The 21817-nt window shown below is 43.2% G+C and overlaps 1 protein-coding gene across 4 annotated transcripts in view; it reads right to left on the bottom strand.

The window, feature by feature from the left end:
• Window positions 1-918: 918 nt before the first annotated feature.
• LOC104990056 (olfactory receptor 51E1) overlaps window positions 919-21817 on the bottom strand; it is a 23735-nt gene continuing 2836 nt past the window's right edge. Inside the window, exons 3-4 of one of the 4 annotated variants that reach the window (XM_010841953.1) lie at window positions 20499-20590; window positions 919-4493 (exon numbers count right to left, since the gene is read on the bottom strand). In XM_010841953.1, coding sequence (XP_010840255.1) covers window positions 3498-4493; window positions 20499-20546 — 1044 coding nt within the window. In that variant the 5' untranslated portion in view covers window positions 20547-20590 and the 3' untranslated portion in view covers window positions 919-3497. Of the gene's footprint in view, window positions 4494-14667; window positions 15915-17879; window positions 20591-21817 lie in introns of those variants that run through there. The other 3 variants (XM_010841973.1, XM_010841963.1, XM_010841982.1) reach the window with 3 other exon arrangements.

Genomic DNA, 21817 nt, shown 5'->3' on the forward strand with positions numbered 1-21817 from the left:
ATATAACTCAGAGATCTCATTCTAGCTTTTCTGAACTGAAAACAGTCCAGTTGTAAAAATCTTCAAGAAGTCAGAGCACACTGAAGAGAGAATACTTCTTCTAGACTGACAAATCATGAATAGCTTCATTTTATAAGGATGGCAAAAGATCAGTTCATACAATGGAACAGAGTGAAACAAAGGCTTTAAAAATGCATGAAATCAATCAGAGACACCAAGTAGCTGAATAATATGTTGTGTGGAAGAATTATAAATGTTATACTGAAAAAATAAGACAGGAACAGGTATAAAAGGGAAAGGTGTAGCCTACTGTCTTTCTGAGAAGTAAAAACTTTTTAGGGGAAGTAACAAAAGATCTTTGATGGATTTTAAGCAGGGAAGTTAATCAGAGGTGTGTTTGGAAAAAAACTCCTACCAGCTCTGTGGGATTTAGGACTGGTGCAAATGATATTCAAAGCAAGGAGACCAGTGTGAAGCTTTTGACAATTGTCCAAGCAGCAGGGGAGTATCTGGACTAGAGAGCTGGTAGTCATAACTGGGAACACAAGACATGTTTATGGATCCTTTCTAGGTAAAACCTAAAAAAAATAAATAAATAAAGAGAGAGTAAGTGACTTAAAGGCTGAAATTTCATGTTATTCCAACTTTTCTAGGACCCAGAAAAGGGCCAATTAGCTGCAATGGTGGGGCCAGAGACAAGAATATCTAAACAAAGGAAATGGGGCCAAAAGATATCCAGGTAAAATGTATATAATAAAGTTCTTTGAAAAGTGAAAGTGTTACTTGCTGAGTCGCGTTCAACTCTTTGCAACCCCATGAATTGTAGCCTACCAGACTCCTCTGCCTATGGGTTTTCCCAGGCAAGAATATTGGAATGGGTTGCCTTTCCCTTCTCCAGGGGATCTTCCCAACCCAGGGATCAAACCCAGGTCTCCCGCATTGCAGGCAGATTCTTTACTGTTAAAACTACCCAGGAAACCTCTAATTTCCAGTCAACTCTCCTAAAAAAGGCAGCCTCTCTTTTCATCCTAGTTCTTACCTCTGGGCCCTCCAGATGACCCAGCAAGTACTGAAGTAAATGACCAGATATAGTTTTGTCCCTAAATCTGGCATTTAGTACTTATTGAGAAACACAGGAAAGAAGGTAGTGTAAGTGTTGATGTGTGTGCATGTGGGTTTACATTCACCAAATGGTTAATCCTTTTAGGATCAAAACCATGAAACTTTATCCTGAACATATTAACTATTATACACTTGGAATCTCTTTTGAAATCTATGATAATAGCCGCATCCCCAGAAATAAAAGTTAAAAATGTGTCTTTCTGATTTGTCTCTTTTTACTCATTTGTCTACGACTCTTGTGGGATTTCAACTATAAAACAGATACCCACATTCATCATATACCCATACAGAAGCATGTATACAAACACTTATTAGAAATCTGGAAGAATAAACATCAAAATGCCAGCAGTACTTTTTTTTTCTTTAGGGTGACAGGTTTACTGGAGTTTTTATTACATTTTTATTTCTGTTATATTTTCAGAATGTCTAAGATTTTTGTTTACTGTGATCATATACTGCTTTCCTAATAAGAAAAAAGTCTTTCTCTTCTCTCTCATTCTGTTTCTTTCTTTCAATCGTAGTGTCAGGGCACTATTGGGAACTGGGATGTCCTCTATACAGTTCAGAGTGACCCTAGCTGGCATTGAGTAGCTTATATACCTCGATCTGCTGGTCACCATCACCGGGCACAGCAGATTCCCTACTGCTCACAATTCTCATCTTCTGGATTCCAGTCGAAGAAACTGGATATGTTATCCTGATATCCTTTCTACCAAGTAGTCCTGTGCTTCTGGCTATGGCCAGAAAAGTCTGGCCAGCCATGTGCCATGCTCACTACTCTCCTACCTGCTTCTCACACTTACCTACCTCTCCTTAGGTCTGCCTAGCACTCCCCTGTGGGTGGAGATCTCACTCCTGCTCCATTCATTCCTCCCGCACTCCTGCAACGCCCACACACATTCTTCCCATTTGGCTTCCTTCTGCAAGTGCTATACTTGGCCTGGGTGGGCCTTTGGAACCATACTCACGCTAAATACAGCTATCAGAGATACAGTCTTAAAAAAAAAGTCTGTATTGCATGACACAATATGTGGGATCTTAATTCCCCAACCAGGAATCAAACCCATGGCACTTTGATGCTATGGGTGTCCCCAGCAGGGTACCTCAAACCCTAGGAATACATGTTGTCCACTTTTATGTTCTATTCACTTTCTGTGGACCTATGCTTGCCTTAGTTTTTCTTCCTTGCTGGTCACCTGGGCCACTGACCCTACTCAGTCTCACAATGCTTTGTGCTCTTGACTCCCTGGTCTATGGTACCAGCCCTGCCCTTTCTGCCATGAGCTCCTAAGTTTTTTCAGCTGCATCTCTCTATAAAGTGTCTCTCCAGATATCCAGTGAATGCCCCAACTACTAATCATACTATTACCCGAAATAGCCACTATTTGGGAATTGCCCAAACATACTCCTGTTGCTATGACATAAGTACAATAGCAAATAGGCTGGGAACCTTTGAAATTAAAGCCATCAACAACATTAACAGGAAATTCCTAAATACAATACTGAACGAGAAAGGAACTTAAATACAGAAAATTCAAGACTCTAGAATGTCTGACTTACTACCCCACTAGTCTAACAGCCCCTCCTCGAATATGGGATTGGGCATCAAAAGATAATGTTTTAAGCCCATGTGATGTCATTGAACATCAGTTTCCCCATCAGTACAATGGGGACACTAATCATATTCCTGCCAAAATCAAAAGGTTGATAAGAAAACCAGAAAATAAGGAAAACTGTCCAGAGTCTATGAAAATGCTCAGATACAGTATCATCTTTCATTAATGTAGATAAATGTAATCTTTTGTGAATTTACTTTCAATCCTCTTCTTAAGGAATGGTAGTCAGAAAAAAAAAAGAAATCATGTTTTCTCTGTGGAGGTCACTTTGAAGAGGGAAATCCAGGTATGTCTCCTTTCCTAAGATCCAAATGGTAGGGGATTCTGAAGAGGAAATCAGTTTTAAGCCAGATTATCTAATTGTATTATGTTCTTGTATTTAATTTTTGTCATACTCAAACCTTTGATAAACGTCCTTTAGAAATATCACCCTTATCTCAGAATGCTGTGAACTATCAGCGCAAGCAATTGTCTGAATGGTTTGGACTTGAGAATTGAACTGAATTCCAACCAAATGGGAAGTAATAACCCTCCAACCACAACCACCCCAAAGAGCTAAAGGGAAAAATAATATTGAAAAATAAGGATTGGGAGTATACAGTTCTGCTGCCCCTACACACATGGAGATCTTCCAACCAGTTTCATCTTTGAAGGATCAGTTGTGTTTTTATAAAGAATTTTTTTCCTAATACTGTCTTCCAAAATGTTGATATTAAAATCTGAACTGAAAGACTTTGCACGAAAAAGAAATTTGATCCCTTAGGGATCCAAAGTGTGAGTGGTCACATGAAAAAGACGAAGGATGCGCTGTCGGATCTCCTTTGTCTTCACTCCATAGACAATAGGGTTGAGCACGGGGGGAACAAGCAGGTAGGTGTTGGCCAGGATGACAGGCAGGAGGGAGTCATGCTGCTTGCCAAACCGGTGCACCATAGACAATCCAATGAAAGGCACATAGAATATGAAAACAGCACACACATGAGAGACACATGTACCAAATGCTTTTGCCTGGGCTTCACGTGTCAAGCCCAACACAGTCTTGAGGATAAGTAGATATGACAAAGAGATGAGAAGTGAGTCCAGGCCAATGGCTGAGATGATGACGATGAGGCCATAGATGATATTGACGTGGATGTCAGCACAGGCCAGCTTCATGACATCTTGGTGCAGGCAGTAGGAATGGGAAAGGATATTGGAGCTGCAGAAGGGTAGCCTTTTGATGAAGACAGGCAGGGGTGCCATAAGTGCAACCCCCCGCACCACAGCAGCCATGCCAATCTTGGTTACACGAGGCAGTGTTAGCACAGTGGCATGGCGTAGTGGGTGGCAGATGGCCACATAGCGGTCAAAGGCCATGGCCAGCAGCACTGTGGACTCCATGCCAGATAAAGAGTGGATGGCAAACATCTGTAATAGACAAGCATCAAACTGGATGGTAGTGGAGTTGAACCAGAAGATGGCCATCATTTTGGGCATGGATGAGGTGGAGATGAGAACATCAAGGCCAGAAAGCATGCAAAGAAAGATGTACATGGGTTCATGAAGACTGTGCTCCGTCCGCACAATGTAGATGATCGTCAAGTTACCTAGCACAGCAATAAGGTAGAGGGAACACAATGGGAAGGCCAACCAGAACTGAGCTTCTTCCAAGCCTGGCAGGCCTATTAGGATGAAATATGTGGCACTGGATTCATTGCCATTGGGACCCACCATTGTGAAGAAGCTGAGCTGCAACCAGTGCCAGGCAGGTATAGGCTGGAATACAAAGATAAACCATTGTCAGATCCTCTAAGATTTTTCTGTCATTTTCCTCCCCACTACCCCCCTCCCTGTTCCATTCCCTATTCTCTGATAAGAACTCTAACTTCATTGCCTATCCAAACTCTGATTCTATTCTAAATTCAACCTAACTATCCTTCATAACTCAAGGCCCAAATGAGCATTCACCTAGTCTTACTTACTAGCCTCACCTCAAAGTGAATTTGGAAAACAAATAAAATACTGAAGCAAAAATTCTAAGTGTTTTAAATCATGTAGTTCACCAAGAAGAGGTAGTTGACTAAGTTAATATCAGACATAGATGATAAAAACTCCCATTGCTTCTATCCTAACTACCCTGTGCTCCCCTACGTTTAATACCTACTGTAATTCTATCATTAGACTATCTTTAAGACTAATCACAGTCCAATGTAGCAATACTCTAGTAACACAGACTAACAGTGAAATATAACCTTCTAATGACCTCTCCAATTCTAGCCTTAACCCTAACTTTATCATTAACCTAAGACTTCACTCCAGTAGCTATTTAAAACAATGTAAAACTTAATAATGGCCTTCCCAGGTGTCTCAATGGTAAATAATCCACCTGCCAATGCAGGAGACATGGGTTTGATCCCTGGGTTGGAAAGATCCCCTGGAGAAGGAAACGGCAATCCCCTCCAGTATTCTTGCTTGGGAAACCCCTTGGACAGCTCCAGTCCATGAGGTCATGAAAGAGTTAGACAGGACTTAGCAAGTAAACAACAAACACTTAACTCCTGCAGCTATTTAAAACTTAATGTAAAACTTAATAATACCTATTTTATTATGGTAACCCTTAATTCCATTAAAAAAAAAAAATACACGAAACTCATACTGAACTCTAACTCTACATTTTTACTCTGGCTCAAATGTTCACCCGAAGTCTTATACTTATTTAGACTGCCCAGTTTATATCATTAAAGGAACAATGACTGCAGTGGATGCCATAGGTGTCCCACTCAGATCCCCTTCACCAAGCCAATGCATCTATATCCCTTCTGCAGTGGATGTTGAGTAAGACAGGCTCAGAATTTTCCCTTTCTACAGAAAGTTTTTATTTACCAAATGAGAGGCACTTCACCCAGAAAGTCATGTTATCGCCACCAGGGCAGATCTAGAGGTCAATGAGTGCCTGACACAATAGTACACAAAGCCAGCCTCCTTGACCCCAGGTGGGACCAAAGCTGGGAGGCAATATGTGCTCCAAAGCTTCCTGAGGAACCAAACCTGTAGCTGGTCTCCAGCTGAAACCACAGCCTCACATTATTTTCTTTCCCTGCTCTATCCTATTTCCCTCACTCATCTTCTCGTGACAATATGTCCTTTAAATAAGAATTTCTATTTAGGCTCTGTTTCTAGGGCACCTACTAGGCCGAAGAGAGTGAGACTGACACAGAGGACTAAACGTGAAAGATGATGGCGTTAGAAGCACTGGAGGAACAATCCATCCTATACCGGGGTCCACAATCCCCAAATCTGGCTACTCAAGTGAGGGATATAAGTAGAGATTCCTGAGGTAGGAAATATCAGACTTGAGTTATCTCAGTTCACATCTCTGTTGAAACAATAAGAGAGTTAACTAACTTTCTCCCTGTTTCCCTTTCCTCCATTCATTCACGATATTCACATGCTCCTATTATTTATTAGATTATATAAATTGTATTTACACACACCATATAGGTGTATATATTACATATATATATATAGTTTTCTCCTCTTCCCATTATGCTAGGGTATGTTTAAGATAATGTTATTTTGGTAAGAAAAAAGGGGGCTTCCCTGGTAGCTCAGACGGTAAAGAATCTACCTGCAATGCAGGAGACCTGGGTTCAATTTCTGGGTTGGGAAGATCCCCTGGAGGAGGGCGTGTCAACCCACTCCAGTATTCTTGCCTGGAGAATCCCCATGGACAGAGGAACCTGGCAGTCTACAGTCCATGGGTTTGCAAAGAGTCAGACATGACTGAGCGACTAAGCACAGCACAGCAAGAAAAATAGAAGGACTAGGTTCTTAAGATTTGGTCCTTGATAACTGAGGTAGGGGCTTCTACATGGGCTACCAGACAGCAGTTGAATGCAGAGAAGAGCTCACAGCCAGCATCAGGAGGGGCTTACACCATTCACTGGGCTCAGAATGTGTTGATGGTTTTTGTTCCACCATTCATCTGTCACCCAGAGGTTCCCGCGGGCCAGACACAAAGGGGAAAACACTGAGACCATGAGAACAGAGAGGGACAGAGTTTAATTCCAAAAACTGGAGGGAGAAGCTCTAAGGAGTCATGCTTAATGAAGACCTTCAGGTTAAGAGACCAAAGTCTTCAAAGTCACTTAAATCTTCTGTACTGACCTCTCCATAGCATATGACACTGTGATTATTTCCCTCCTTCTTAAAATTTCTCCTTGATCCTTCTACTTCTCCTCATCACTCTGACCATTAGTTCTTGGTTCTTTCTGGATCTTCAGCCTCCTTCACTTGACCCTTAAGCATGCTTTTAAATGATAGTGCTCTCAGAATTTTATCCTCAGAGCTCTTTTCTTTTTTTTTTTTTTCTAATTTTATTTTATTTTTAAACTTTACATAATTGTATTAGTTTTGCCAAATATCAAAATGAATCTGCCACAGGTATACATGTGTTCCCCATCTATATACATTCCCTGAGCCATCTCACCCACTTCAGTAAACCTTCAGTAAACTGTTGATTCCCAGATATTCTTGGGAAGACCTGAATTATCTTTTGTGATCCAGATTCATAATTCTAAAGTTACTAAAAGAAACAACCTAGTTGTCTCTGAAACACATCAAACTCTCCATGTCCAAAGATCAAGGTCTTCCAAGGGCAGTATTGTACAGCTGTTAAGACCGGATTTAAATCGAGCCTGGATTTTTTTTTTTTTCATAGTGACTCTTTTTTTAATTTAATTTTATTTTATTTTTTAACTTTACAATGGCAACAACTTTGTCAGCTGTACGATCTGGGGCAAATTATTTAACCTTTATAAGCCTCAGTTTCCTCATCGATAAAATGAGGATAATAGTCCCTGCTTAATAGAAATCAATGTAAGGATTAACTGGGATGATCAGTGTTAAAGCTTTTAACACAATGCCTGGAACAGAGTAAATCTGCACCCAAAAAAAAAAAAAATTATATATGTTGCTGTTAACTGTTTTCCTATCGTGTTTCCCTTTTTCTGTTATGGTGACCTAAACAGACACAGGACTTCCCAGGTGGCCACGCCAATGATAAAGAACGTCATCTGCCAACGCAGGAGGCATAAGAGACCCAGGTTCAATCCCTGGGTTGGGAAGATCCTCTGGAGGCGGGTATGGCAATCCACTCCAATATTCTTGCCTGGAGAATCCCATGGACAGAGAAACCTGACCAGCTACAGTTCATAGGGTCGCAAAGAGTCGGATACAACTGAAACAACTTGGCAAACAGACACATAAGCTAAATACTCTGATTCTCATAGCCACGCCCCTAGTGTTAACTTTGTTATCAGCACAATCCCAAGAATCTTCTACCCAAATGAAATCAGGTCACCATTTGTTGTTTTAAAAAATACCTTTTAAAACTTCAAATTAATTCTGGAATAAAGACAGAACTACTAGGGTGGAGCAAAACTCCGCCTTTCAGCATCCAGCCCTAGTTTCTCTCTGACCACTCTTCCCATGGCCCCTATACTCCAGGCACATTGGAATACATACCATTTCATAAATGTAGCATTGACTTTGTGCCTCTGTGTCTATTTGTCTTTTTTTTTTTTTTTTTTTTAGTTTTCTTTTGTCCTCCTAAATCTCCCTCCTTTTCTTCCCACTGGGCAAAATTGCATCTTCCACATCCTAGTTTACTGTCTCTCTCCTATGCACTTTCCTGAACCTCTTTCCCCTTGATCTCCTTGGGTATTATTAAATGTTTCCTGTTCTGTGCTCCCAAAGAACTTTGCTTAGGTCTCTTTTTATGCATTTACCATCCTGAACTAGAATTATTGCTATGTTTGTTTGTCACTAAATTTTAATTCCTAAATGGCAGGGACCCAATCCTGTGTTTAGTTAATGTTTGTTGAAAATAAAAAAGAGTTTTATCACAAGAATTCCTCAGTAAATGTCTAATGAGGATAGCATAGCCAAGGGGATAAGAAAGACTGCCAACTGTCTGAACTATAGAGATTTTTGAGGAAAAATAAAAACTGGAAATTCATAGCAGGGTGTTTTAAGTTCAGAACAAGAATTTTTAGGATCAAACAGAAAAGATCTTTCTCATTCAGGGATCCAGAGGGCATGAGAATGGATACATAGAGAACAGGGCAAAAGCAAAGCCTTGACTCTAAATAAATGCAAAATGGACATATATAACTGGGAAGGGTTAAATCTGACTCCATATTGGATCTGCTTCTGTGACTTTAAATCTTATTTTGCCGATTTTATTATTATGTGGTTTAGTCGATAAGTCATGTCAGACTCTTGTGACCCTATGGACTGTACTGCCAGGCTCCTTTGTCCATGAGATTCTCCAGGCAAGAATATTGGAGTGGGTTGCCGTTTCCTTCTCCAGGGGATCTTCCCGACCCCTGTCCTTCTCCAAGGGATCTTCCCAACCCAGGGGTTACAGGCAGATTCTTTACCAACTGAGCTATGAGGGAAGCCCTTTTGTAGGCATTCATAACAGACTGCCTCAGGGAGCCCTGCCTGCCCGCCTCTGCCTGAGCCCTGGGCTATGGTCCCTTTGTTTGACTCACAGGCAGATAGCCTGACCCTGCCCACCTGTGAAAAACTGGGACATCCTTGAGTTCTTTGTGTGGGAAATGGTGCCCTTTGTCTCTTGTTTACCAGCTTGGCTCAGAAATTCACATGTGGAGGGCCAGAATCACAGATAGCTATGGCATATTTGTTTATTGATATGACAGGAGATACTCCATTTCATACCACCTGTGAAATGACTATAAGGAAGTGAAACTAACACAGCCCTCTGCCTAAGGCTTGCCATTCTGTGAGACATTTGCAAGAATTAAATGGTCTTTTACTTTGTTTCCTCACCTCCCCCCATCTCTGATCCATAAAAGAACCTAGCATCTAAGCCCTGGCATCCAGAACAATACAATTATTTTAAGACACTAGTCTGTCATTTTCTCAGTCAGCCAGCTTTCCAAAGTCATATTGCTTGCCTCAATACCTCATCTCCTGGATTTATTGGCCTATCGTGTAGCGAGCAGAATGAGCTTGGACTCGGTGACACTTGCAGCACATTTTGTACCTAAGAGAGAGGGTAACCAAGGATCCCTGACCTGGAGATGTCAGCAAAAAGGTTCTGGTGCTCCAGAGGGTCAGATATCAATACCATCCAGAAATTTCACATGGACAGACAATGCAAAACTGGGCAGTTGCCAGGATAAAGATGCACTGTCTTAGGAAATATACTGAGAAGAAATTATGGGTTGGCACATTCAATCCTGTTACCTAGAGGGTAAACTGATGTGTTGAGTGGAGCCCTGGGACTACAAATGCAAGTCCTGGGTCCAAGTAAATGCAGAGGATGATAATAACCTCACTGTGCTGTTGCAAAATCAACGAGGTCAGGAATATCAAAAGACATCATAAAACAGCATCACAGTGTACAAAGTGTTGTTTTTTTTTCATGTTTGCATAAAAATGGGGAATAAGGGCTCTGAAAATCTCTGCAGTTTCCAAAAACTTTTTATCACCCCCCCATTTGTCACCTTAATTTCCACTTTACCTCAAGCACATCCTCATAGACACACGCATACTAACTAGCAGCCAATCTCTCCCAAAGGGAAAGACTGAGAACTGAGGAGACACCAGAAATCAGAGAGAGGAGGATTTAGCTGGCCCAGAAGAGAGGTGCCTCAACAGCATAAAGTGGACAGCTATTTGAGGTAAAATCGGGCTGGACCTCAGATGGCAGCTGCAGGAGAGAAATGAAGGACTGGAGGGGGAGCCAACCCAACGACCCAAGCGTCACCCTTCGGACTGCTCAGCCCTGAAGCACCCCAGTCTCCTACAGTCCTGCCAGCTGACTGCCAGCCTGAGCAGCAGTTAGTAATTAGAACCATGGCACACACTCAGATAACATTTGGAGGCTCTGAAGGAAATTGGAGCTAAATCACTCTATTTTGAAAACAGAACATAATCAAGGAAAAATAAACAAAGGGTCTGTTTCTTTTTTAGAAAGCCTACACTGACTCATTGGAAAAGACCCTGATGCTGGGAGGGATTGGGGGCAGAAGAAGGGGACGACAGAGGATGAGATGGCTGGATGGCATCACCGACTCGATGGACATGAGTTTGAGTGAACTCCGGGAGTTGGTGATGGACAGGGAGGCCTGGCGTGCTGCGATTCCTGTGGTCAAAAAGAGTCGGACACGACTGAGCAACTGAACTGAACTGAACTGAACACTGCCTTAAACCCCCAGGGGATAGCTCTATGCTTGAGATTTTCTCTGAAAAGTCACATCATTTTAACAAGTCTCAGGAATGTTTCTTGGAGAACTGTGAAAAATCTTAGCCCTTTCTTGAGGACAGGGCATTAGAGCCTCCAGTGAGGTGGAGTAGAAATCTACGTTGAGGCTTTCAGTCCTCCTCATTCCTTCCCCCTGGCCTCCAGGACTCTTCCCTCAGTGCCTGCTCAGCCCCCAGCCCAGCCCATCCTCAGATTCTTCCCCAGAGTCTCTAAATTCCATGTCAGAGAATCATGGAAAAGTGGTCAGGGATACACTATCCAGGAGAACAATGAGATCACTGCCAGCACTGAGTCTATTGTTTTTATGATTAAAACAGAAATCACAGACTGCCTACAAAATGCCAGATCCTGCCTGTATAGAGATTATTTAACCCAGGAACAATTCTCCATAATAAGACTTTTATGTATCATGTCTACATTATAGGTGAGAAAACAGAAGCCCACCCCTCAAAAGTTAAATATTCCCAGGGTTTAATAGTTGGCTGGTAAAACAGAAACTTGAGCTAGACTGTTCAATTCCAACACCTGTACATTCTCCCCTTTAACTGTCTTTGTGTTGCACCTTCTGAAAGCTAATAAAATCTGCCCCAGAGGCAGAATAGAAAGGGGGCTTGGCAAGTAGAACACCTGGCCCAGTTAGATCCTTGGAAGAGAAACCAAGAGGGCCCTCCTGGACTGGGACTTAGGCCCTTCCCACCTTTCAGCCCCAATTCTGGCTGTGACTTAGGCAGGGCCCACAGTGGAAAGTAAAAATCTTTACCCTCTATTGAGTACTTCCTTCTCATTCAATACAGGCCTCTCATCAAGCTGTCAAGCAGACATCATTAATCCCATTTTGCATACAGGGATGTTGAAGCTCAATTAGAGCTCTCAGCATCATATCCATGTGCTTTCCAATATGCCAAGCTACTGCCCTGCCTCTCTCCCAGTATCCTTTTGAATGATTTTTTAAGGACTATTTCAAGGTTAATCTCCAAGGAATCCAAAATTTTAAAAACCCATGAGTCCAGAGGGCTTCTCTAGGATTCAGGACACCTGACCAGCTGTCCCCACTTGGGTTCAGTGGGGAAGGGAGACAAGGAGGGAATGGAAGAGGGGATTTGTGACCACTGTTCTTACCTTGGCTAAACACACAGAATGTTCTGTGCCTAGAACAGTGGGGTGGGGGCCTCTGGTGCCCCTGCCAGCATCTGTGGGAACATCTGGAAGAAAATGTCCTTGGAGGGAAGCCCAGGAATACCTGGGAACCTCTGACTATTACTGCCAGGCCATAGAGGGAAGGCAGTCCTCAGGGGTGATACTGTGACTGGCAGGACTACCAGGGCTCATCACTCAATTCATGGAGAGGGAACCTTCTCTTCATACTCTATAAGGGTATGATTCACACGTGCTAAGTCACTTCAGTCATGTCCGACTCTTTGCGACCCCATGGACTATAGCCCACCAGGCTCCTCTATCCATGGGATTCTCCAGGCAAGAATACGTGGGTTGCCATGCCCTCCTCCAGGGATCTTCCTGACCCAGGGATCGAACCTGTGTCTCCTATATTGCAGGCATATTCTTTACCACTGAGCCACCGAGGAAGACCCTAGAAGAGTACCACATTTACCCGAGTCATCTGCATTTTCTGCCCCTTATATCTTGCTTGTATTTTATAATGCAGATGAACCCTTACAGGGACATTCTAAAAAGAATGGCCACAAAGAGACTGGAAAGGTGAGAGAGTACAATTTCTGACTCTCAAAAGGCAGAGTGAGGCTCCCATCTCCACTCTCCGTCCCATCCCCGTTCTCCTCACTCAATCCAGTCTGTCCCTCCAAAATCAACCACAGTCATAGCTCCAAGCATTCATGGCCCTGCCCCTCCACTTCCCAAGTAGGACCAGAGCCAAGAAGGTTCCCACACACCTTCACATTTTGATCCTTATCAGAGACCTTCAGAGCTTCTTTGATTATCATCTATATGCAGCAGAACAGCCTGAACTTGGACTTTGATTAATATACATTTTTCTGTTTTTTTTTTCAAATATCAGATTATGCCAGACTAAGCACCAGAGATACTAAAACACAGAGTAAACAAGTCATGTTTCAGCCTTCCAGTGTGGGGGGTGGGGGGGGATGGGGAGAGAAATTGAGACAAATATGCAGCTATCATAACATGTTATGATAAATGCTAGGGCAGGGGTAAGTACAAGTGGCTCAGAACAAAGCAGACAATAGTTCACCAACTTGTCAGGCTCTGAGGAGGTGACATCTGAGCCAAGACTTGCATGGCCAGTCACAGTTAGCAGGGTTGGGAACACGGGGCCAGCAGCATTCAGTTAGATGACAAAACACATCAAGTGCCTACAATGTGCCCAAAACTGGAAATAAAACAGTGGATGCAACAGAAAAGATCAGTGCTTCTATGGAGCCCAAGCACTAGGAGAGCCATAATAGAAAAGAAACAAATAAGCAAGAATATTTAAGATAAAGATAAGTGCCCTGAAGATAAGACAGAGTGAAGGGATAGAAAAGGACAGAGGCAGGACAGCCCTATTTGAGACAGGGGGTCAGTGAAGGTTTCTCTGAGGTGGTGACATACCAACTGAGAGATGCGTGATGAGAAAACACCAGCCATTCTAAGATCGAGGCAAAGAGCATTCCAGGCAGAGGAGGCAAGAGAAAAAGGTCTTCTGTTTTGGGAATTCACAGGAGGAAGAAGGTAAAGGTGGCCAGAGTATCAAGAGCACAGGAGAGTTGTAGGAAATGAAGTCAGAGAGGAGAGGAGGGGACAGGTCATGTAGGGACTTGCAGGGCGCGGCCAGGAGCTTTGATTTAATTCTGAGTGACTTGGGGGAAATTAAGCAATAGGCTTGATCTAATTTGTTTTCAGAAGTGCATTCTACAAATGCAAAGACCCAGAGAGAACGAGAACACACCCTGTTTGAAAAGCTGCAAGTGGTTCAGTGTGTGTGCGTTTGTGGTGGGGCGGGGGGCACGGGGGGGTGGTAGGGGAAGGGGGGACGCCTAAAGAGTGCAAGGCAGGAGAAGTCACAGCGTGGACACAAAATCCAGTTTTTTAAGTGGGCTGAAGACTGAACCCTGATCCTAGACATGGACTGGGTCAGGATCGGAACCCCAGGAATTGTTCTAAGTTCTAGACTCAGCACAGCCTGACTTCTGATATAAAGTGTAGCATGAGCCCAGATCCCATTCAGAGCCCACACCCAACACAGGGCTATAATCTGACCCCTGATCATAAACCGAGCTTCAAGCACACTAACAACCTGGGTCAAACCAGCCCTGTTCACACAACAAACCCCAGTCCAACTCTAGTGTGGTCCCAGCCCCATTTGCTCTCGACCCCACCACCTTCATTTAGCCCCATCCGCATCAGGCTCAAGATGGGTACCCCAGTAAACTGATCACAGGAAAATGTCTTAAAAACTGCAAAAGAAGCATCCAGCACCACCCAGGTTCCCTTTACCACAGGAGCACAGAAATTGCTGAGGCCGTCTGTCCTGAGTCTGGGGCCTCCTTCACATCCCCGGCCCCACTCCCTACTTCTGGCTCTCCTCAGCCTGGTCTCTCATTCACTTAGCAGGTCTAATGAGGGACCCCTAGCTGCAGGAAACCCACACCCCAGGAGTCACCTCCAGTCTCCCACACTCACCTCAATTGCACTGAAGGAACGAGTGCCCTTTTCTCCAGGACTCTTCCAGCAGCGATCTGGCAGGCTGCACCGTAGTTCCGCCCTCTCAGTCTCCGCCCCCTCCCTCGTCAGGCTTATTTATTCTGTCTTATCTCCTCCCCTCTTTTGGCTTCTCCCTGCTGGGGGTAGGGCGCTGCTCAGAGGGTCTATCTGCAGATACCCCTCATACCCAACTGTGGGACTGATGTCCTTCTGGGCTGCTGTGTCCTGAGAAGGTGTGCTTGGGGTATGGGGAAGGAGGTGTAGTGGGTAAGGGGTCTCTAGAGTCCTCCCCAGATGGGCCCTGTGCCAGTTGGAGTATTTCTGCCAGGTCCCAATGTGAAGTTAGGGTGAATGAGTATGGAGAGTCTAGAGAAACTCATGTGTGTGGCCATGGTCTCTGGGAGAGGCTTTCTCCAAATTTCCCCCAGCCTCATCAAACTCAACCAGAGGAAAAGCAGTATATGTTTTCAGGGAGACCCCGTGAAACTCATCACCTGCCTGAAGCTTTCTCTGGCCTCCACCTTCCTTCCATGGGTGGTACCTGCTTGGTCCTTGCTGGGCCTGCATCCCAGTGGACCCATCTGCCTTTCTCAAAAGCTATAGGGCTGCGTTTTCTTTATCCCCCGGGTTCTAGGGCCCGTCTCTAGCTAATTCATAACGTGGTCCCTGGGGACCATACATCTGACTTCTATTCCCTGGCCTTGAACTTCATGTTGAGAAAGGAGGATGTGGTTTCCTTAGCCCTCCCCTACCTCCAGCTCCAGCCATATAAGACCAATGCCATCTGGTTTCTCTCTTAAGGGCAAAAATAGTGAGAGAACATTTTAGAGGGTTAGAGATCAGTGGGAATGAGAAACTAAGTATGTCACATATTTAAATAATTTTTAATAAATCTATTAATAAAGCAGAGTGAATTTTCATTGGTTTCTCCTTGTGTTTTTACTGATCAATTTCACAACTGCAAGTTTTAAATTCACAACACAGGGCAATCTAAGTTATGCAAAATTAGACAATGTCAATCAGACAATTCCAATTCAGACCATATCAAAACTAGCGATTACAAGATCTCCAGGTACCTGTAAACCTGCAGCCTGTCATTCATTGCTATCACCCTGCAGCCATCTCTGTTACTTCCCTCAAACTCCCATGGACTGAGAAGGTGTGAAGGACACTCCAGGGACTTCTACCTCTGGCCAGGAGAGAATAACATGAGGTAACATCCCACCTGAAGGAACCTAAAATAGACAGCATACATTGAAAAAAAAAAAGTCTGCAAGATACTAGATATCAGGCAATGAAGGACAATGAGCCCTGAGGCATGGAAAACAAATGGAGTGAACCTGGGGTTTCCCCAGCTTAATGACTTGAGAGGTTCCCCGCTGCAGTCCAGGAAAGGAGAATGCAGATTCCAGAGGATATCTTAAGTTAAAGATGTAGAGCTGGTAGTCCAGGAAGCCCCAGCTAGCTAGAATTTGAAGACCAGGTATTGGAGGTGAGAGATCTACAGAGAGAGAACTCTAGAGACATGTAGAGGATCCTCTGCAAGAATCCAGCTGAGTACTGAGCCCACACGCATGTGAACAAGCTACTTAAGACTGGGGGCAGAGCCACCCGGAAAAATTAGAGTTGGCATCCCCACCCAGGGTTCATATTGGGTCATAGATAGTGACTGTTCCTACCTGCCAGACTGGAGAACTTCAAGATTCACAGGGCATTGAGTAGAGAATACAGAAGGTCCTGCCTCTGTAGTGGGGAATAATTAACCAAATATTATCTGCAGTATCATGTGGATTTTAGATCATAATTGATCATCAATGAGTGGGGAAAGTTGTTTGTTGACTTTATAAAATAGTACCAGTCAAACTAAGGACTTTAATTTATAGAGACAGGAACAAGAGATGAGTGTGGATGGGGGTTGGAGGGGGTTTGGAGAGGGATAAGTGAATTTGGTTTATCTTAAGTAAGTAAACCACAACCCACTCAGGCTCTCCTTCTCTCTGAGAGGTCCCAGACAGACAGCCATTGAGCATAAAGTATGTCAGGCCCTGGAGACAGAGAAGCCTAGTCCTTTTCCTCAAGGGAGACAGACAACTATGTATAAGGATATTTCAGTTCTAAAGGAGATCAGTCCTGGGTGTTCATTGGAAGGACTGATGTTGAAGCTGAAACTCCAATACTCTGGCCACCTGATGCAAAGAGCTGACTCATTGGAAAAGACCATGATGCTGGTAAAGATTGAGGGCAGGAGGAGAAGGGGACGACAGAGGATGAGATGGTTGGATGGCATCACCGACTCAATGGACATGGGTTTGGGTGGACTCCAGGAGTTGGTGATGGACAGGGAGGCCTGGCGTGCTGTGGTTCATGGGGTCACAAAGAGTCGGACACAACTGAGCGACTGAACTGAACTGATGGAAGATAAACATACAGCTTTCATAAAACTATTTAAGCTCTATGACAGAGGGATAAACATCCAGTTGGAAAATAAAGCTTTAAAGTTCACGATCAAGGGAAACAGAGTTTGTGGGAACCTTGGGGAAGCCCTTAATATAGTCTGGCACTTAGCCAAGTTTTCAAACCAGCGACAATTACCCCAGTCATCACCATTTATCAAAATAAAGAGATTCTAGAGGACTCCAAGATTTCCCAAGATCTCCTGAGAAAGAAGGCCATGAGCTAATATAAAACCAGAGATACTGTTGCCTGGATAAGAGACTAGCTTCTGGCCTTGGCACAGCAGGGCCTTATGAAAGGTGAAGTCTCTTGTCTGAATATTCCCTAAAATGGAATAAATATACCTCATTTAATCAGTTTTATTATTTAAAACCATTACCATCAACGTGTATCGATCACTGTCTATTTTCCATGTGTTTTCACATCTGTTATTCTACTTAACCCCCACAACCACCTGATAGGAGGTACATTATATTTCCTTTTTTACAGCATTTACAATTCCCAAAATTACTGAGGTGCAGTAGGTTAAGCAATGAGCTCAAATATTAAAGCTAGTGATCCTAATCTCTATTGATTCTAATCCCCACCCCACAATGTCTTTTCCTGATACAGCTATCAACCATGTTTAAAGGAACTTCTTGGCAAGGTTGTGATTTCTTTGAATTTCATTTGTAAATTTGCACATTTACAAATTTCATTTGTAAATCAGACACCAGCATGGGAAAATAAATGTCAACTTGTCTGAAGCTCTGTGAAAAAAATTTATTATGAGATAGTAAATAATAATGTTTTCATTAATAACAGTAAATCAGGATGGCCACACGAGGCCACACTGGTGATGCACTGCACAATATAGGAGCAGCATTCACATGGACCATGACGTGGATGTTGTTTCCTAAAGCCGTACAATGAGACAACCACGAATATGATCATTTCTTGCATGTTTCACTTTTCAGTTTACATAGGAGGTTCGTAGGATTTAAGCTTTACAGCATCACTGCCATTGTAGCTTCATTATGCAGAAGAGGAAATCAGATCCAGAGAGGTTTTACAGTATGCCATTTTATGATATTTCCAGGATTTTAACCTTATAAGTCTTACTTCAGTATTCTTTCATCTCCCTCAAATGAACCTACATTATTTTCTACCTATAATTCTTCACTGTGAACATTTTTGACCTAACAGTTTCTAAGTTCATTATGGCACATTCTTGTGCCTTATAATCCACAGACATTGGACAAATGAGTGCAACATGCCTTAATACATAGTAACCACAAACAATACATACACACACACACATTTGTAAACATATACCCTTCAGATATTATATTCCATCTATCTATGACTAAAGACATATATATTACACAGAAGGATTTCATATCACAACTACTTTGCATCACAGGCATACACCCAAAGATAAACAAGCCAAAAGACACAGCCCTCCCAACACTACATATTCCACACACTTATGTGTATTATAGTCTACATTGTTACAAATATGCAACATTCTACATTCTACACCCTACCATTTATATATGATTAATACATTCTACATTTTACATATTAAATTCTACATTTACATATTACAAATATGAGGGGGAAAGGAGGCATCTATTCTCATTAGATACACATGCTCTACAACCATTCTCACATAGATGCATATCATATACCAACTAACAGAGGTCACATAAACACAGTAAGTGTGTAATTATAGACATTATCCACAAAATATTATACATGACAGGACACAGCTGACAGGCAGACCAGCTGGCACACATTCTGTGTACTCACACACACAGGCTGAAATCACATATAGCCACACAAACATACCTACATACTCACAGCTGCAAACAAGATAAACATCACCCTTATAGAAAAATAATCTCCAATAGAACCACATAGATGACATTGGCAGATTCCACATAAATACACGCCCATATATATAGAAACATAAACACTTCACGGGAGCTGTTTCTTTGCTTACTACCATCTCCCTCCCCTCCCTTCAATCAGCATCACACAAATACCTTTATTAATCCTTAAAAATGACTGTGTTACCTCTTTGGGATCCAAGAAAGAAGTTATAGTTAACATGTCTTCACTGATGCAGATACATGGGAGCAAAATAATAAAAATCATACATCAAGACTGGAATGAATCATGATGTGTATAATTTACAGCCTTTCCATGTCAAAATTACATGTATTTTCTAGTTGGGAGAGAGAAATAAGGTAAGGTCACCATAGGAAGGGAGTGTAGAGTGATCTCTACCCAGCATGTCCTGTCAAAACTGGTTCTTCTGAAGTGACCCATCTCTGGAGATAGAAATTGAAGGTCTACTTAGACAACTTGGAGCACAGAGCCCAGTGGGTTGGACGTTCCAATCACCAAGATGTTCAACAGGACCTGAACCCTGCCATCTTTGGTAGAGACTAAGGACACTGGGGAGGAAATCCCACTCACCTGCCATTCTGTGAGAATATATGGAAGACTCGAGAACGAATCTCCTTGGTTTTGGCTCCATAGACTATAGGGTTAACCACAGGTGGCAGCAGTAGATAGATATTAGCCATAATCACATGGAGCAGGGAAGTGGGGCCACTCAGCCTGTGCACCACGGAGAGCCCAATGAGGGGCACATAGAAGACCAGCACAGCACAGAGATGGGAGATGCAGGTGTTGAAAGCTTTGAGTGCTGCCCCCTGAGAGGAGAGCTCCAACACAGCCCTCAGGATGAGGATATAGGAGAAGCCAATGAAGAGGGAGTCGACACCCATGACCGAGAGGATGATAAAGAGCCCATACACCACATTGACCGTGGTGTCAGTACAGGACAGCTTCATAATATCTTGGTGCAGACAGAAGGAGTGTGTGACAGTGTCCTTCCGGCAGTATGACAGCCGCTTCAGGATGAAGGGCAGGGGAAAGAAGAGTACAAACCCTCTGGTCAGGGCAGCTAGTCCAATTTTGGCAACCATAGGCCTTGTGAGTACAGAAGCATGCCGCAGGGGGTGGCAGATGGCCACAAAGCGGTCAAATGCCATGGCCAGCAGAATAGCTGACTCCATGGCTGACAGAGCATGGATAAGGAACATCTGGGCCAGACAGGCATTGAACTCGATCTCCTGGACACCTGTCAGGAAGAGGCTGACCATCTTGGGCATGGTGACGGAGGAGAGAACTAGGTCAATGGTGGAAAGCATGGCCAGGAAGAGGTACATGGGCTCATGCAGGCGCCTTTCCACACGGATGATGAGGATAATGGCTAGGTTGCCCAGGCTGGCCAAGGCATACATACAACACAGTGGGAGAGCCAGCCAAAAGTGGGTGTCAGGTCCCAGGCCAGGGATGCCTACCAGCAGGAAGCACGCTGGCTGGACCAGAGTTCCATTTGGCACAGTCATGGCAGGAACGAAGAGCCGAGGTTTCTGTATCCCAAGTCCGAGGTCTATGAAAGGGAAGAGGAGAAATACCACTCAGTCATGGTTCAGCAGAGAGAAAGGACTTAGGAAAGGGCACTGAAACAGTGATGGCAACAAACAGAATGTCCAAGTTAATTCCAAAACTTCAGTCTCATTCTGCTTTAATTCTTTTTTTTTTTTTTAACATTTTTAAAAGACCTTTTATTTTATATTGGGGGTACAGCTGATTAACAATGCTGTCACAATTTCAGATGAGCAGCGAAGGAACTCAGCTGTACATACACATCCCTCCCTTAGATTTAAGGGACTAGTTCTGATAGAATGCCTGATGAACTATGGACGGAGATTCGTGACATTGTACAGGAGACAGGGGTCAAGACCATCCCCAAGAAAAAGAAATGCAAAAAGGCAAAATGGCTGTCTGAGGAGGCCTTACAAATAGCTGTGAAAGAAGAAAAGTGAAAAGCAAAGGAGAAAAGAAAAGATATAAGCATCTGAATGCAGAGTTCCAAAGAATAGCAAGGAGAGATAAGAAAGCCTTCCTCAGCCATCAATGCAAAGAAATAGAGGAAAACAACAGAATGGGAAAGACTAGAGATCTCTTCAAGAAAATTAGAGATACCAAGGGAACATTTCATGCAAAGATGGGCTCGATAAAGGACAGAAATGGTATGGACCTAACAGAAGCAGAAGATATTAAGAAGAGGTGGCAAGAATACACAGAACTGTACAAAAAAGAACTTCATGACCCAAATAATTACGATGGTGTGATCACTCACCTAGAGCCAGACATCCTGGAATGCGAAGGCAAGTGGACCTTAGGAAGCATCACTACAAACAAAGCTAGTGGAGGTGATGGAATTCCAGTTGAGCTATTTCAAATCCTGAAAGATGCTGCTGTGAAAGTGCTGCACTCAATATGCCAGCAAATTTGGAAAACTCAGCAGTGGCCACAAGACTGGAAAAGGTCAGTTTTCATTCCAATCCCAAAGAAAGGCAATGCCAAAGAATGCACAAACTACCACACAACTGCACTCATCTCACGCGCTAGTAAATAAATGTTCAAAATTCTCCAAGCCAGGTTTCAGCAATACATGAACCATGAACTTCCAGATGTTCAAGGTGTTCAAGAAAAGGTGGAGGAACCAGAAATCAAATTGCCAACATCCGCTGGATCATGGAAAAAGCAAGAGAGTTCCAGAAAAACATCTATTTCTGCTTTACTGACTATGCCAAAGCCTTTGACTGTGTGA

This window comes from Bison bison, unplaced genomic scaffold, assembly GCF_000754665.1.
Source record: "Bison bison bison isolate TAMUID 2011002044 unplaced genomic scaffold, Bison_UMD1.0 scf7180017847111, whole genome shotgun sequence".
Classification (NCBI taxonomy): domain Eukaryota; kingdom Metazoa; phylum Chordata; class Mammalia; order Artiodactyla; family Bovidae; genus Bison; species Bison bison.